General features: G+C 32.0%; 1 protein-coding gene and 1 non-coding gene across 2 annotated transcripts; both read right to left on the reverse strand.

The window, feature by feature from the left end:
- Positions 1–275: 275 nt before the first annotated feature.
- Positions 276–5,272, reverse strand: LOC133782692 (splicing factor SF3a60 homolog). Its single transcript, XM_062222046.1, has 12 exons — positions 4,984–5,272; positions 4,689–4,802; positions 4,356–4,460; positions 4,008–4,150; positions 3,817–3,913; positions 3,258–3,422; positions 2,866–2,937; positions 2,079–2,225; positions 1,898–1,975; positions 1,576–1,704; positions 1,306–1,452; positions 276–678 (listed from the first exon to the last, which is right to left on the reverse strand). The coding sequence occupies exons 1-12, from the start codon at positions 5,155–5,157 to the stop codon at positions 532–534; spliced, it is 1,518 nt and encodes a 505-aa protein (XP_062078030.1). The 5' UTR covers positions 5,158–5,272; the 3' UTR covers positions 276–531.
- An 11,003-nt stretch (positions 5,273–16,275) lies between these two features.
- On the reverse strand, positions 16,276–16,382 carry LOC133787527 (small nucleolar RNA R71). The gene has a single exon (XR_009872544.1). It is a non-coding gene; the product is annotated as a small nucleolar RNA R71 (small nucleolar RNA).
- Between the last annotated feature and the right edge of the window lie 1,351 nt (positions 16,383–17,733).

The following is a 17,733-nucleotide window of genomic DNA, read 5'->3' on the forward strand; positions in this document are numbered from 1 at the left end:
GAATGTATAACTTATCGGAAGATAATAAAATAAAAGTAAAATTACAATTGAATAATTTTATATAAAAATTTTTAAATTAAAAATAAGAGTAGATAGGTAATTTCATTAACATATATAGTAAAAGTTTTCTTTCCATTTTTGAAAGAATAAAAATTGGTTGCTTCAAAGAAAAAAACAACAAGAAGTTGGTGAGCCCCACATTTTTTTTCCACCCATTTTTCTCTTCCATTTCCTCCCTCTTTTAAATTCTCGAATATCTCCTCGTTTGAAACAAATTAATGGGCCAACAGTGCAATATCTCCTTGTTTGCTATAAAATAAAAAGAAAAAAAGTCCAGCACTCCTGTAGTTTTCCGATACATTTAACGGAACACTAAACCAATCTAATATTAGGCGAGTTGTACACAAAATCTACAAGTCCAGCATTCCCCAGCTCCAATTAGTAGTGGCCAAAATAACTATGCTGGTAACAAGTCAGAGGGGCAAACCATGCTAATCCTGCAACTAGATTTTTCCTGGACAATTGCTTTTCTCATATCAGTCCCTGACGTTGAAGATCAGTGTATGTCTTCTTGTTGTAGATGTTACCCTCTTTGTCTTCATACTCTTCTTCAAGATCTGGTCGCCACTTGTTCACTCCTTGTCGTTCTTGTATCCTCTTCCATAGTTCTTTTGCTTCCTGCATCACAGAATGATTCATTACTTCAATAATTTACAGTAAAAATTAATCAGGGGTTGCTGCCACTATGCAATCCTCCTCCAGCTGTCATCAGATAATATTACAAACCGCAAATAGATTTTACCATGTTAACACCAAATGAAAATTAACGGATACCTCTCCAGGTTAACGCACTCAATAAAACTGCTTAAGAGTTATTTTCAGTAAATTATATATCTTGACTTTTTGATAGTCTACCATCACCATCTGTAAGATAAGGTGACTATTACAACTTTTAATCTCAATCAATCAAATACCTCACTCCATTATCGCTTTAAATTTAACATAATAAATTTTAAAATACCAGCTTAATTTTCTTGTCCTTGACCCCAAATAGGGGACAGCATATTACAACCAATATGTAAAAGAACCAGAACAGCCTATGATGAATCCTTTTATTTCAAAATATTGACTACCATCTTAAGCTAAAGCACTCACACCACTAGGTTTTGATAAATATAATGAATTGAGCAAATAAAATTATTAATTAGAGCACTCCTATGTAGATTTTAAAAAGGGGTGATGTAACACACCCAAGATATAACAAGAAAAATCGCCACAACAAAATATCTAGAAATTGATACATACCTCAATAGATGTGATCTCATTGAAATTCTTGGTGTTTGGTATGCCTAGGCAACGCATCCCATGTTGATGACGCCATTCCTTGAAATGCCGCTCAAAGGCACGACGGCCCCAGTAACTGTAGTTCCCACATATCTCACACTTGAACTCCTGGATGCAAAAATAGTTATAATCTCATGAACTTAAAACAAGTTATTAAAATGTATATGAACAAACTAACTCTAAAGATAAAATGGCTGACTTTCTAAATTCCATATTGAAAATCCACATTACCTGGCCAAGGCCATGAAGTTTATACAGCCAATAAGGTATAGGCTTCCCATCCCAACCCATTGGCAATTTGAGAGGATTATATATCTGCTGATCGTCGTCATCACTTTCAGTGTCAGCCTGTGTATCTTCCTGCAAGAGATTAGCATGCAAATTTTGAAATTAGAAATCAGAGCAAACTCAGTGACAAGCTTATATTTATGTGTTCACCATCGAAATTAGACCATATTCAAGCATTTACAAAGTAGCCACCTAAGAATTCTATGTGTGATATCCCCTTAGGTTTTGATCTCATTTTATCCTCAAAAGTTGTAAAAGCACTCACCTCTTCACGTTCTGCTTCAATTTCCTCATAGGTCAGAGCCTGCTTCTTCACAATATTGTCTCTTGTTCGATCAATTGTCTGCATAATGTCAAAGAAAACATTAAAATATTGAGTTTATAAGAGGTGGGCAAGAGAGATGGAGGCAGGAAACAGGACAGAACATTATGCAGAAAAGGCTAACCTCTTCCAGTAACTCGCAAAGTTTGTTTATTTTTGCCTCCATCAGAGCAATTTCTTTAAAACTATTAGCTGCAGCAACCCCATTTTGCTCTTGAACACGTGAACCTTTTGCAAAATGTTTCTTATCTAACTTTTCAAGAGGTGTATCCTGCATGAAAGGAATAAATGATTTGTAAAAATCCATTAGATAAGGGTTTATATTCATATATATTTGAAAAAAAATCTAAATTAATAAAAGAGAATTGGTTATCATCTGAATTACAGCCTAGTCAGCCACAACAAGATGCTCCAATCTAAAACATTGTATGGTGTGTAAACATAAACTATCACAAGAGCAATCACTTTATAGCCACGAATACCAGTCAGACAGGGCATGAAATAGCTTAAGAAAATTGAAAGAAAAAGACCTGTACAGAACTCTGTTGAACTCGGGAAAAAGGGCTCGCTCCCAAATTTAATAGATGGGCTGGAAAAGGGATTCCAAATAAATATACAAGGTAATGAACAATAATCAATAGTTGGAACTTGGAACACAAATATTAAAAAGAGTTTTTTGAGTCACTCATCAAGTGACCAGAAAGTTTTAAACTTTCTTGTGAATAAGTATAATATCATCCCAATCAAATAGCCTGCAACGGTGAAATATTTAGAAGTTCCAAATGCACAAACAAAAATAAACAAGGGTAACAATAGCACAAACAGGGCACATAACTAATAGTTTCCTTCCCCTTCCCTATTTGACTTAACAAAAGAGAGAGAGAGAGAGAGAGAATCAGGAGTGCAATCACCTTTGTTAGAAAAAGTCTCTCAGCACGTTGCTGAACTGTACCTCCTGTCTTCAGTCCTAATGCTGACAATGCCTGAGACAATTTAAACACAGAAATGAAGCAAGAAAAATATTAGGTAAAGAAAATATGAAAAGAAATTGAACATGTACATACAATATCAAGCTTTTTAACCAAAAAAAAAATGTAAGCCAAAAAGAGAATCTGAGACGATCGGTAAGATAATTCTAGAGTTAGTATACTTGGTATCTAGTAAGGAAATCAAAGAATCCAGCAAAAAATGAAAGAGGAAATAAACTTACATAACCAAGTCAGGGAAAGGAAAAAAAAATAGTATCCACTACTCTAAACTTCATACTGCCTGCAAAGCAATGATTCCAAAGAATAGCCTTTACCTCTTTTAATTTTTCAGGACCCACTACCATCAGCTCTTCAACTGAGTTATAATAATCAAGATCAATCACAGCATGCCAATCCGGTATAAGTCCATTTCCTTGACCTTCACCCTCCCATCCTTCTATTAGACCATTTTCCCATTGCTCTTCAAATTCTGTTATAAGCTATGCAACAAAATGGGATTGTAGGAGAAAAATCAAAACAGCATGCATAAGTTATCTTGCAAATAGAAGAGTTGAACATGATATAAAAACTAAATAGGAGTATGTCCTTTAGAATAAAGCAATTTTTAAAAGTCCTCGTAAAACATCACTGACTATTAAAAAACAAAAATCGGCCTTATTGATACTAGTGAATTTATAGCATTTGGGATAAATGTGGGTGTCCTAGAACTTCCAATAATAGTCTTAATTCCTATTTCAGCTTACACTAAAAAAAAGATTAAATTGGGTGACCAAGATGCAAAAATTTCAGTCATGTTGTTTAAAAAAAAAGGTTCATATCAATTAAATGATCTATCAAAGGAAAAGGAAAAAGAAGGCATCATATTAAGAAAACCTTCGAGAATATTCTATCAAGATCTTGCAAGGGCTCTGTACGCTGGAAAAAATATGTTAAGTACTCCAGCAGATTCTCTATGTATTCCCTGTATTGCCTGTAGCAAACCAAAAATACGAACATTCAAATTTAATGTAAAAATCTAAACTACTCAGAAACAAAAAAAATAAAAAACTACCATAGTAGTCTACCTTGTCATCTTCAGCTTGCGTGGAATTTTATGAGGTTGTGAAAAAACATCAAGGTAAGTAGAGTAATCAATATGATCGCCAAATTTCGAATTAATATACTGATTATATAATTCGTGCAAATCAAGATATCGTCCGAAAGCTTCCTGAAAACAAAAAAAAATAAAACATATTTTACAACCAAAAAGAAACACTTAATAAGATGAACTCACTCCAGTAAGCATCAAATGTAATTTTGTGTGTACACAATTCATTATATACTCAAATCACAATGAAAATGGATACATAGGTTTACTTTCTAGAATTTCGCTACATAATACGAAATCAGGGGAAAAAGAAAGAAGATATTACCTCCCCACTGAATTCAATTAATGGTTCCTCCTTCAGAAGCGCTTCAAAATCCTCATTAGGATCAACAACGCGTGCAGCTGGATGCCTTCTATGGTATTCACGAATCTGCATACATGGGAACAAACACATGACACAATTTTTTTTTCAAAGCAGCTACTCAGTCAACACTTTATAGTTTTTATTACTCAACCATTTTCAAAATTGTAGACAAACCCACAAATTGAAACTCAATTTCAATCGTTGAAGGGAAAAAAACTCAGAAAACATAAGCACAATTGCAGCCATGAAAGTAGTAATAACTAAAGGCTTAAGCATAATTAATTAGATTGATACCTCTTTTAATCTATCATAAAATGCACTAAACACATTGGTTCCCGTTGCGGTTTGGCCCCCAAGAGCTGCAATCTCATCCTTCCTTGCATTATCCTTATCTTCATATATATCAACCTGAAGAAAAAGGACAAACAAATTATACATAAACAAAACATTGTGATATAATTTATTTATTTTTGCTCTGAAAACATTGTGATATAATGGTAATTCAAGATTACCCAAAGGAAGATATGGCTTAAAGATTTCAGAATTATAAGAAAATGAAAGAAATTTGTAGTGAAATTCGAGGGTTTACGAGTTTTTCAGTTGTGACGGTGATGGTGTCGATCATATGGTGGACCCGGTGGCTCTGGAACAAGCGGTCCTTGTTGCTCGATGGGTCCGTCTGGAGTTCCTTCACTATGAGGCGCTCGAGCCGCTCCACCTCCTCATGAGCTGACCTAGTCACTTCCAGTAAGGTCGACGACATGGCCGAGTGATCGAAAGCTCAGTTAGGGTTTCACACTTTCTCAAACTCAAGAGAGCTTTTGGAGGGAGAAGATGAAGGATGCAGGCAGGGTATAACGTGTCATAATTAAACGACAATTCGATATAAAACGATGTGCCGTATTTTGACTCCAAACATTGATCAATAGGACAACTCCATGAGCATATATGGTGTGCAGATTATATCAAATCTAATTCCAACCAACCGTTCTAATTATAACTGAACACGAAAAATTACATATCTAATTACTATTCGATTAGATGGGATGCAATTTTTAAAAATCCAAATTAGATCTGCTGGTTGTTGGATGGGGGTCTAACATCCAATAAAAACTGACTGAACCGATCCAATAATCATCCAATTACATATATGCTTCTAATTTAGATGAATTTGTATTGTATACTTCTAAATTATTAGAATTAAATAGTATTTTTATTTGGATGACTAATTTGTGTGTTTTATAATTGAAATATACATAAAAATTAGATTTAGAAAGACTTTAGATGATTGGATGGACCTGATTAAGGGTATTCGTGGTGCGGGTGGTGTGATTTTTCTCTAATTTTTTATACCACACCTCATATGCAGTTTGAGCAACTTTCAAAATCGCAACCCGCACTGCCTAGATCTCAAACCGCATAAACCACACCACAAAAATGCAGTGTAGTGCGGTGCAGTGTGGGTGGTTTATAACTATCGCCAAATAATTTAACAATTAAATATTATAATTAATAAATATTCATAATAAGTCTCATAATCATAGAGTATTTAACAAAATAATTAAATGCACATCAAACTAATAAACTTTTAGCAAAATAATAAAAATATAACAAACTAATAACAAATAAAAAATGTAATATAGAAGTAAAGATTTTAGTTAATGCATAATATTTTTATATTGAAGTAGAATATGTGTTAACATCCTATAAAATATTATATATTTTTTCTAAATATCGTATATATTTTACTATATAAATATTTATACATTAATTTTAAATGTGGTAAAAAATATAAAAAGTTAATATATATAATGATGCGGTGCGATGTCGTTTGAACCACATTTATAAAATTTAAAACCTCAAACCGCATTGCACCGCACGGTTTGACAAAAATACAAGCCGCAACCGCACTGCGGAGGATTCTAAACCGTAAATTGTGGTGCTGTGTGGTGCGGTGTGTGCGGTTTTATGAACACCCCTATATCTGATATGATCCAATAAATAACCAGGGGATGCATCTAGTGGATGAAACTGATCCAATCCAATTATCTATTAGATCGGGTGACTCAATTCAATTGGATTGGATCAATTGTAAAAATCCAACATCCAATGGATAATTGGATTGGATCAGATCGGCTTAAATCTATTGGATGTGATCCAATGAACACCCTTATTACAAACCAAATTTAGCAACATATTACTCTAGACCATCTCCGACCAGAGATGTAAATATTGTAATATATTTGGCACAAAAAATTAATATTTAATATAAGGTAGTTTTTTGGTACACTCCTAAAAAATGAGCACCCTAGTGCACCTTCTTTTATTTTTATTTATATTTGATCGTTGATAGTTGATAGTTAAAAATAATAATAAAATAATAAGATGAAAAGTTAAGCATTTAATAGCTATAAATAAAGATAGCACTAACATAATAAAATGACGTAAAAGTAAATAAAAAGTATAATATTTATGGTGATGCAAAATATGCATCATGTTATATTGTAAGTCGAATTCGGCACAAATTTTAGTATGTATCAAATTTGGCATACTATTGGAGCAACTTTTTTGTGAAGTAAATTATATTTTAGCAATATATCACTAATTTTGCACTTTATTGAAGATGCTTTTATGATAAGAGGAAGAACACTTGCTAAAAAAATAATATAGATAAACAAAGAAAAATATCATTTTGCTCCCAATGTTTTTTCTGAATATGTAATTGGTCTTTATGTTTTGTTAAATGATAGAAGGACGGCTAGCGCCAGACCCCATTTCAGACACTTTTACACACATATATGTATAATTTGACACGTGTATACTGATAAGTTTTTTAATTACTTAACTAAAAGATTCATTTTATACTATTTAGTTTACCACATCTATATATACTCGTAGTTTTCTCTTGTTTTATTCGAAACTTTTTTCCTTCCTTTTCTCACCGTCACATTCACACACATATATATACTAGATACGGGCAACGTGTCATATGCATTTTGGTTAATTTTATTTATAAAATTTATTAACTATTTTTATTAAATTTATATTAATGTCATGTAAATTTTAAATAAATATCTTATTTTAATTAAATAATTTATTTATTTTTGTTTAAGTTTATGTTTGTTCTAGTTTTTAAATTTGGGAGTAACAACAAAAAATTATATATTATATGTTTAATGTAATATTAAATATTATACGTTGATTTTAAATTTAACTTTCTTGTTAGTTATTTAAAAAAAGCAATTTGTTAGTAATTCACAGTAGATTATATTATATGTTTAATATGATTATTATTCTAATAAGTGAGTTTAAGTTTAATTAAATTTTATTTAAGTTATAAAACATATAATTTTATTATTATTAAATAATTATCATTGTAAAATATCTCAAAAATATCATATTTCAATTTATTTAATTATTTATTATTTTTAAATAATTATCATTATAAAATATTTCAAAAATATCATTTTTTTTAATTATTTATTATTTTTAAATAATTATCACTGTAAAATATCTCAAAAATATCTAATTTTAATTATTTATTTTACTTTATTTAAGTTTAAGTGTTTACAAACTATTGTTAAATATAAGAATATTTCGTTAAAGTTAACATTAAAAAAATAAAAATCTTTAAAACTAAAAATTTTCGTTATTTTCACACTTATTATATATAAGATATATATATATATATGTACTAGTGAAAATATAAATGCCCTCGAGGTAGGTATAATTTACCAAGAACTTTTAAATTTAGCTACATATAATATATATTATTTACATTTAATGATAAATTACTTTTTAGTATTTTTTATAATTTTTTAATAAGCTATTTTTAAAATATTGGGCTTCATAATTTAAACATATTTATTAGATTATTTATTTAAATTTAAAATTTAGTAAAGAAAACTACTCTTACCTTTTCTCATAAAAGTAACAATTAATAAAGGAAAATCTATTTTTTGAAATAATAAATATAATTTTATTAATTAAAGAAAAATCTCCTTTTATAGTTGACATAGAAAAAAATCACAACATGTTCTAACCATTGAATCATAACTTAATATTTAGTTGCTTATTTATTGATTTATTTTTAAATTAATCCCATATACAGTTACAATTCAAAAATTATACAATGGTATTTCATTTTAAATTATTAATGATTTATTTACTTAATTGGTTAAAAAAATTATTCTTTAGCCTTTTTATTTTTCAAAAAGTAAAAAATTATATCCTTTAATTTTTAGACAATAAATATATAGAGAAAATATATTTTATTTTTCAATTTCTCATTTTCTTTAATATATGTGAATGTGATATTGAGAAGAGGAAGGAAAAAAAGAAAAGAAAAGAAAAAGGTAAATATATATACAATTATATATATATAATCATTCAATTAATTAATTATTAGAATAAAATTAAATAAGTGCACTGCTACTGTATATAACGACATTAGAGTCTAAGAGAAAACTATGAGTATATAGATGGGTAAATTAAATAATATAACATGAATATTTTGGTTAAGTAATTAAAAGCAAATAAGGTGTATACAAGTGTCAATCTAGACTTATATGTCTGTAAAGAAAGTCTGAAATAGAGTCTGACGCTTGATGATGTATTTTAGAAAATGAATTGAAATAGTACTTTAAATATAATTTTGATCAAAATATTCTAAAAAACACAAGGCCAAACTAATATTTTTCTACTAAACAATAATAAATGTATAACACTAGCATGACCCTACTAATTAAACAGATGTTGCTTTTTTCTTTTAATAGGAGTTTACCTTTTTTTTTTCTTTTAGAGAAATTAAGAAAATATAGAATATAAAACTAAAGTTTCCAATTATGAACTTTTACAACCCTAGCCGCCAACACTGTTGCTTTATACCCATATCTTGGCTGAAGTGTTGTTACTGTAGTGCCCATGTCGTTGCTGCCGTTGTGCTATCGTTGTATGATATATTTTTCAGTGAGCAATTTGTTTTTTTGGATATTGTTGTTCAAGTTTCCTAGGCTTAGTTCAGTTCAAATCTTTGTGTTATTGTTGCAAATTTAATTTAAACTACTGTTTATGCATGTGGGTCTCAAGACAAAATTAGTAATATGCCTACTTACAAAGTTGTACTGAGCTTGAAAAGTTTCATTTGTGATTTGTAGAACAATACACCAAGAGATGCTTTGCATTGAAGGTGACATTTCCCGATTATTGTGAGCCATTATATATATTTGTACAAAATGATAGGGAATTCTCTTATAAGGGCTTTACTTTAAGCCTTACCGGTAGAGCTTTCAGTGTTTACAAACCGTGAACAGTTTTCGATGCGGCTTTTTTATGACCATGTATATTGTAGCTATTTAAAGCATCCTGCAAATTTTCATAAAATTCCAAATAGTTTACAGTACCGAAAACTAGATTCAAACATGTTGTTGCACGCATGACTAATTTTTTTTTATGCGCATGGAAAACAACATGTTTGAACCTAGTTTTCGGTACTGTAAACTAGATTCAAACATGTTGTTGCACGCGTGACTAATTTTTTTTTATGCGCATGGAAAACAACATGTTTGAACCTAGTTTTCGGTACTGTAAACTATTCGAAATTTTCTGAAAATTTGCAAGATGCTCTAAATAGCTACAATATACACGGTTATAAAAAAGGTCGTGCCGAAAACTGTTCACGGGTCGAGAAACACTGAGAGTCCTACCAGTAGAGCTTAAAGTGAAGCCCCTATAAAAGAATTGTCCTAAAATGATATTCTAATTTTTTGAGTTCCCATTTAAGTTCAAAATCATCCATAATGGACACGCCCTCTTGTTTTATCAGTGTGGGGGCAAATGCTACTTGTTATTCTTATATTAGCTTCCCTTGTAATTGTAAAACATGAATTGGTAGAGTTGAGGATTATGTAATTTTTCTTGAAATGTAGAGAAAGGCAAAAGATAGTATTAATATTAGTTAGAAAGAAAGGCAAATCATATAGAATTGTTGTTAGTTATTTGTTCCATAATGCACATTATTCAACTATTGATTCCATAACTCAAACCAAATAATATAATTACATTACTATTTATATTCCATTCCATTATTACTACTATTACCGTTACCATTCTTATTCTTTTATTTTCATTACCCTCAACCAAATGCACTTAAAAATTAAACTAATAATTAAAATATAAAAATAATTCAAACAAACACAAAAAATATAGAAATATTTATCCACATAAATCGCGTGATTTAGGAAAAACCATAGTTTATGTAAAATATAAAGAAGTTTATATTTATGACACACTCAACAATTGAAGCTGAGTTTATAGATTTAGCTACAACCGGTAAAAATGTCGAGTAGCTTAGGGATCTCGTGTGGACATCCCTTTTACCGCGAATATGGTATCAACGATCTCGATACGTTTTGATAGTCAAGCTACCTTGCTCTAGAGCATATAACATCGTGTATAACAGGAAGTCTAGACATACAAGTCTAAGACATGAATATGTGACACAACTTACTCAAGATGAAATCGTATCTATTTCATATGTTAAGACTGGTGAGAACTTAGCGGATCCATTTACAAAACCTCTTGTGAGAAGGTTAGTAAGTTCTGCATCTAGAGAGATGGGACTAAAACTCCTCGAATAAAATATTCACCAATGATGGCAACCAAACTCCAACTTTTTTAACATCTAAGAAAATAGTTCAATGGGTAAGAACAAGGCATTGATAAGTGGATAGTTTCAACACTAAAACAACTGTGAGTTTCATCCAAGATGATTAGTGTTGGTTGCTACTGAGTGAGGGTTAAACCTAAGGATTTTAATGAAGTACAGTTGAGTGTAACAAGCCTATCTAAAGGTAGCAAAGATTTTGTAAGAAAGTCACCTATGTGAACTTAGAGGTGGTGCCGCCTCTCATGGGAGTTGGAGTTTCTTCCTAGAAAGTTTATGAAAGGATGAGAACATGACCATATTAGTGATAAGCAAGAAAAGTGAGAAAATGAATGATCAAGTAGAGGTGTGTGAGGTATCACTAATTTTATCATAAGGAATACTTGGTTTAAGCTTTAAGCAATCAATGGTTTTGATAAGACTTTGTGGTACTTTCACTAAGGTAAATTTCAAGTCAAAAGACACTTTATTTTAGGCACCAACATTATATCTGAGCTAGAGAAAGAAGTTTGTATTTAACCAAGCAGGGGAATGTTAGGGTTGGTTAAAATACAAAGCTCAAGTGGTATTGCACAAGCTAGGTGTAAAACCCTAATGGTTTCACATAATAAAGATGTGAAATTTGACTTTTTGTTGTAGGCATTTAAAATTTGTATTTTTGAGTTCAAAGTGATACATTGAGGTATCTAAGGATGCCCAAAAATTTTGGGAGCATTTGGATGTGTTTAAGGTCACTTTTGAGAAGTTAGTCCTGCCTTTATGGCGTTGCATCGACTCCTTGTAAGCGATGCATCGCTTGCAGTGTCTCGTAGATAATATCAAACTTTAGTAGGTGATGTGTTGCATGACATGTTCGTACAAATATGTATTCTTCAGTCCACTCAAACTTTTTGTTTCCTCTGAGCAAGTTATAAAACGGGAGACTTGTCTGTTGATTTTGTAACGAAGCAGCTTAGGGCCACTACTTTCCTAGTTAGGCTCTGTATTTCATTACGTGACCTGGGTGAGGGCATTTCTAATAACGTTCTGATCTTCTATGGGTTCTCATCTATCCCTCTTGTGTTAACTATGAAGCCCATAAATTTTCCCGATGAAACCCCAAAGGTGCACTTTTGGGGGTTTAGCTTCATGTCATATTTCCTTAGCACGCCAAAACATTCTTCCAGATGGGATATATGTTTACTGGCAGTCTTTGATTTAATGAGCATATCATTGACATACACTTCCATGTTTTTTCTAATCTGGTTCATGAACATTTTGTTGACTAGCCATTAGTACGTTGCACCAGCATTCGTCTACCCGAATGGCATAACCTTGCAGCAGTATATGTTATGCTTAGTCATGAAGTTAGTGTGCTCTTGGTCTACAGGATTCATTACGATCTAGTTATATCCAAAATATGCGTCCATGAAAGACATGAGCTCATGACCGGTTGTTGCGTCTACCAACTGATCGATTCAAGGTAGTGGAAACAATCCTTAGGACAGGCCTTATTGAGGTTGGAGAAGTCAATGCAAGTTCTCCACTTTCCATTGGGTTTTGGGACCAAAACAAGGTTAGCAATCCAGGTCAAATATATTTGCTTCCCTGATGAATCCACACTTAAGTAGGCAAGCTACTTCTTCTTCTAAAGCTTTTGATCGCTCCTTCCCCAAAAACCTTCGTTTCGGTACCTTTGCAGGCACATTTCTATCCAGATTCAAAGTATGAATTATTAAATTCGGACTAATTCCCACCATATCTTCATGTGACAAGGCGAAGATGTCCAGGTTATTTCTCAAAAAACTCGACTAGCTCCTTCTTCCTTTCGGTTCCAAGATTTTTTCCAACTTTTACTACCCTTGAAGGTACTTTTGGGTCGATATTGATTTGCTGGAGCTCTTCCAACGCTTGGAGCTCAAACTTGTCTTTGCCTAATCTTGGATCAATGTTGTCTTCCTAGGCGACCTCTGGTTGGAATAGTGTCCTTAAAGCAATTGTAGTTGACAAATGTTTTAAATGAAATAAATAATTGAATTGAATTATTATATATCTCATATCAGTATGAGAGGATCAAGATTAAGATAATAAACTTGAAACAGTTCGTAGTAAAATAAAGTTATGGAATCTTTAGATTAATTACTGCTAGTACAGTTCGCTAGTATTATGAATACAAGTGACCTAGATCCGGGTCATTAGTGTAGTAAGACACTTTAGTGAAGGTACTTTATATATAGTGATATATATATAACTAGACCAAATGTGATTTGTTAATAATTGTTTAAACATCGTTTCATAATATTAATCAAACACATCAAACGATAATCATATACACTATGATCTTAATCCTGAGGTTACTATGAACTCTTATATATATCATCTGATCCTTTGATTTATGCGTTAAGGTTTGTTAGAATGATCAGGCTAAGAATAATTGTTTTGGGGACTTAATGATATATATGGTTGGTGACATAGTTTAACATATTTGGATTCTATACCCTCTTATAGATTGAATAATGGTTCCCAATTGGGTTGATTTTTGGAACTGAAAAGGTTATGAGCGCTCACGTTGCAAACTTGTTGTGACACAACCTTCACTAGTAAAGTCAATGGTACACTAGAAACAAGATATAGTAAAAAGGGTAAAACAGTAAATTTATTCCCTTTTAATTATGAACCATTAATAGAGGATTAATGTTGATGTAATGATTATATCAATGGACACTTTATTCTTTAATAAAGTACTCTGTAAATATATTTATATAATTATCAAGAGTTCATTCTCATATTTATAGTGGAGTAATCATGAGATTAATAAATATGATTATTTAATCAAAGAGTTTTGATTAATAATCTAATATTTATTGGAGCTTGATATTATAGGTCCATAGGTCCCAGGGTAGCTCTATCAACACCATATCAATGTAAAAGTTGATACAAGGATAAATCTGTAATTTGGAAATTTGAAAAGAATTTTATTCTTCGGGTCAAATATACAATTATATGATAATTGAGGTTGAATAATTAATTTGGAATTAATTATTAAATTTTCAAAAATATGTTTATTAATTTAAATATATAATTTTGAAATATATATATTAATAAATTAATTAATTTTTGAAATTAATTATTTTATTTGAGTGGGAGAAAATAAAATTGGTAAGTCAAAATAGTTTTTGATTTATTGAATTTTAAAAAGATGATGATAATGATGATCATTAATTTGAATTTTGAGTTTTGAATTTAAAATTTAAATTTTGAAATATGTGATGAGTGCACATTTGTACACTCATTCGTGATCATTAATAATATGAACTATCATGTTTTTCTTAAGGTTTTTGTATAAATTTGATGTGTTCTATGTAGTGCGTAATGTCGAGCTTAAAATGATAATTTTCTAGTGAATTTGGAGTACACTGCACATAATTAAGCAAAGTGTCGAAACCATGAAGCAACCGGGTCAAGAAACACAAAAAATCAAGGAAAGTTATTTTTGGCACAATAGCGTCGTGTATGAGGCACAATGGCACCATTCGTGGAATTTGAAGTGCTCCGCGTTCAAATGACGGGACTTCAGAAAAAATAAGTATGGCGCAATTGCACTGCATGCTAGGCGCCATAGCGCCATGCGTCTGCAGACTTTAATTAACTTATTTTTTGAACGTGATGAGGAGGAGAAAAGAAGGAGTTTTTTGGTTTGGGAAGATTAGACCTGGAGATAGATTTTTGGAGAGAAGTGAGGCTAGACTTCATCAACATCATCATCATTCAATCTAGTTTCATTCTCTTCATCTTTTTATTTAGTTTTTAATTATGAACAACTACATTTCTATTATATTTGTGTTTGGAATGAAGAACTAAACTTCTTTTATGCTAGAGTAATTGATAGATCTATTTTGATTTTGGATTAAGATTTCTTTTATTATTCATATGAAATTCCTCTTATTTGTTTATATCTTCTTGCTTTAATTTGTATCATATTAATGTTTGGCCACCATTATTGTGAATTGAAATCTAGGATTTATGCTTGAGAGAGATAGCCTTAGATTGGACTTAGGGAGATATAACATAGGCTGATTGTGAGATCGAGGGATTCGTTGAATTCTATGAATTTCCTTAAAAAGAATCAATTGTTTAATGATTTATTTATTGACTAATAGCCAATAAAGATATCATATTGATTAATTGAGATTAATTGCATGTATGCTTGAGAAAGATAGATGCATTACATTAGGGTTCTTGAGATTACAAATAAGGAGAATTAATTAGAATAATATAGAAACCGTGATTCATGATTTAAGATAGTGAAATTATTACTTTAGTACATTCTTTTATTATAAAGTCAATTTCCAAGATTAATTTTTTTTCATTTGTTCATTTACATTTCTCGTTTCAATTAATTTTCGAATTATCTAATTAAATTCATAGACTTTGAAAGTATAGTGATTGGTGGAATTACCTATTTATTCCCTGTGGGTTCGACATCCTTTGAATAAAAAACTATATTACAATACATTGTATGCTTGCAGTAGAAAAATCAGTATCAAGTTTTTGGCTCTGTTGTCGGGGAATAAAAAAATTAATTTTGCTAATATTGTTGCTATAAGTCTTGATTTTAAATTAGATTTTCTTTATTTCAGCAACTAACATTACTGTTTGTGCTTGGTTTTACAGTATATGCGAAGGAGTAGGAGTTCTACCCCTATCGAGCCTTTGAATCTTGAAATCGAGTGCACACTATGTTTATTGAAAGCCAAGAAGAAAACTAAAGAAACTAGTATGACCAATAATGGGATGGACAATACTAATAACGACAACAATTGGAACAACGAAGTTCCACCTGTAGCTCCAGCAATTCTGGTTATTCCAGTACAACGGGCAATCCGAGATTTTTGTATGCCCATTGTTAATGACAACTACACCGGAATTGTCAATCCTACCATTGGGGCCAACAATTTCGAACTGAAGCCAAAACTAATCAATATGGTGCAACAAAATCAGTTTGGGGGTCTAGCTACTGAGGACCCCAACATTCACTTCGGCGTTTTTATGGAGATATGCGCCACTGTCAAAATGAATGGTCTTACTGATGACGCCATCCGATTGCATCTCTTCCTTTTCTCCTTGAGGGATAGAGCGAGGATTTGGCTACAATCTTTACAGCCTGGATCAGTCACAACATGGGATGAAATGGCTAAGAAGTTTTTGATAAAAAATGTCCCTCCATCAAAGTCTGCTCAACTGCGTAGTGAAATTGGGCAATTCCAACAGAAAGAATAAGAGCCCTTTTATGAAGCTTGGGAAAGGTTCAAAGACTTATTACGCTGCTGCCCACAACATGGATACCAGAAATAGATGCAAGTACAACTCATTTATAATGGGTTGAATGGTTCAACTAGGACTATTATTGATGCAACGGCTGGGGGTGCATTATTGGCCAAGACTGTAGATGAGGCTCTTGCCTTAATGGAAGAAATGCCTACAAACAGTTATCAGTGGCCCAGTGAGAGATTGAGTGCAAAGAAGGTAGCAGGGTTGTATGAAGTCAACAAGATTACATCGATGAATGCTTAGATTGCTGCTTTACAAAATCAAGTGGTTGCCCTATCAACACAAGGTACTCCATCGGTCATGGAAAGTGTGGCAGCAGCTTCTTTATCGCAAGAGTATGATCATCAGTTAAAGCAAGCTCAATATATGACCAACCATCCCTTCAATAACAACTACAGAAGCAACAATGTACCTAATTACTATCATCCAGGATTGCGTAACCATGAGAATTTCTCTTATGCCAATGCTAAAAATGTTCTACAACCACCTCTTGGGTTAAATACTCAAAAACAATAAGAGAAGAAGCAATCATTAGAAGATATCTTGGGCACATTTATCATGGAGTCTAATAAGAGGTTTGGTAAAAATGAGGCAAGACTCGACAACATAGAGACCCATTTGACTAACATGGGTGCTTCAATGAAGAAAATTGAGACTCAAGTGGGCCAATTAGCCAATGCTGTCAGTTCTAATCAGAAGGGGGATTTTCCAAGTGACACTGTAATAAGCCTGAAGGAGCAATGCAAATACATTTCACTAAGGAGTGGCAAAACTATTGAAGAGGGTAAAGAAGGTGCATAAAAGAAGGTTTCTAGTGAGAAGAAAGACAAGCTAATTGAGCGAGTGGTTGATAGGGAAGAACAAGCAGCTAAGGAGAGTTTGAATGAAACGACAATGAAGAAAGACTTGCCTCCACCATATCAGCCACCACTACCTTGCCCTTAGGGCTTCCAGAAAAAGAAGATTAATGACCAGTTTGCAAAGTTTTTAGAGATCTTGAAGAAGATTCACATAAATATTCCGTTTGCAGATGCTCTCGAACAAATTCCAAATTATGTGAAATTCATGAAAGAAGTAATGTCAAAGAAGAGAAGACTCGAAGATTTTGACATTGTGAAATTGACTGAAGAATGTAGTGCAATCCTTTAAAGAAAATTACCCCAGAAGTGAAAGATCTGGGTAGCTTCACCATCCCTTGCATCTTTGGTTGTTCTTCATTTGACAAAGCTCTTTATTACCTTGGAGCTAGTATCAACCGTATGCCTCTCTCCGTGTTCAAGAAGTTGGGGTTAGGAGAAGTAAAGCCCACAACCATTACTTTTTAGTTAGCAGACCACTTACTCACCTACCCTAGAGGAATAATTG

This window comes from Humulus lupulus, chromosome 6, assembly GCF_963169125.1.
Source record: "Humulus lupulus chromosome 6, drHumLupu1.1, whole genome shotgun sequence".
Taxonomy (NCBI): Eukaryota; Viridiplantae; Streptophyta; class Magnoliopsida; order Rosales; family Cannabaceae; genus Humulus; species Humulus lupulus.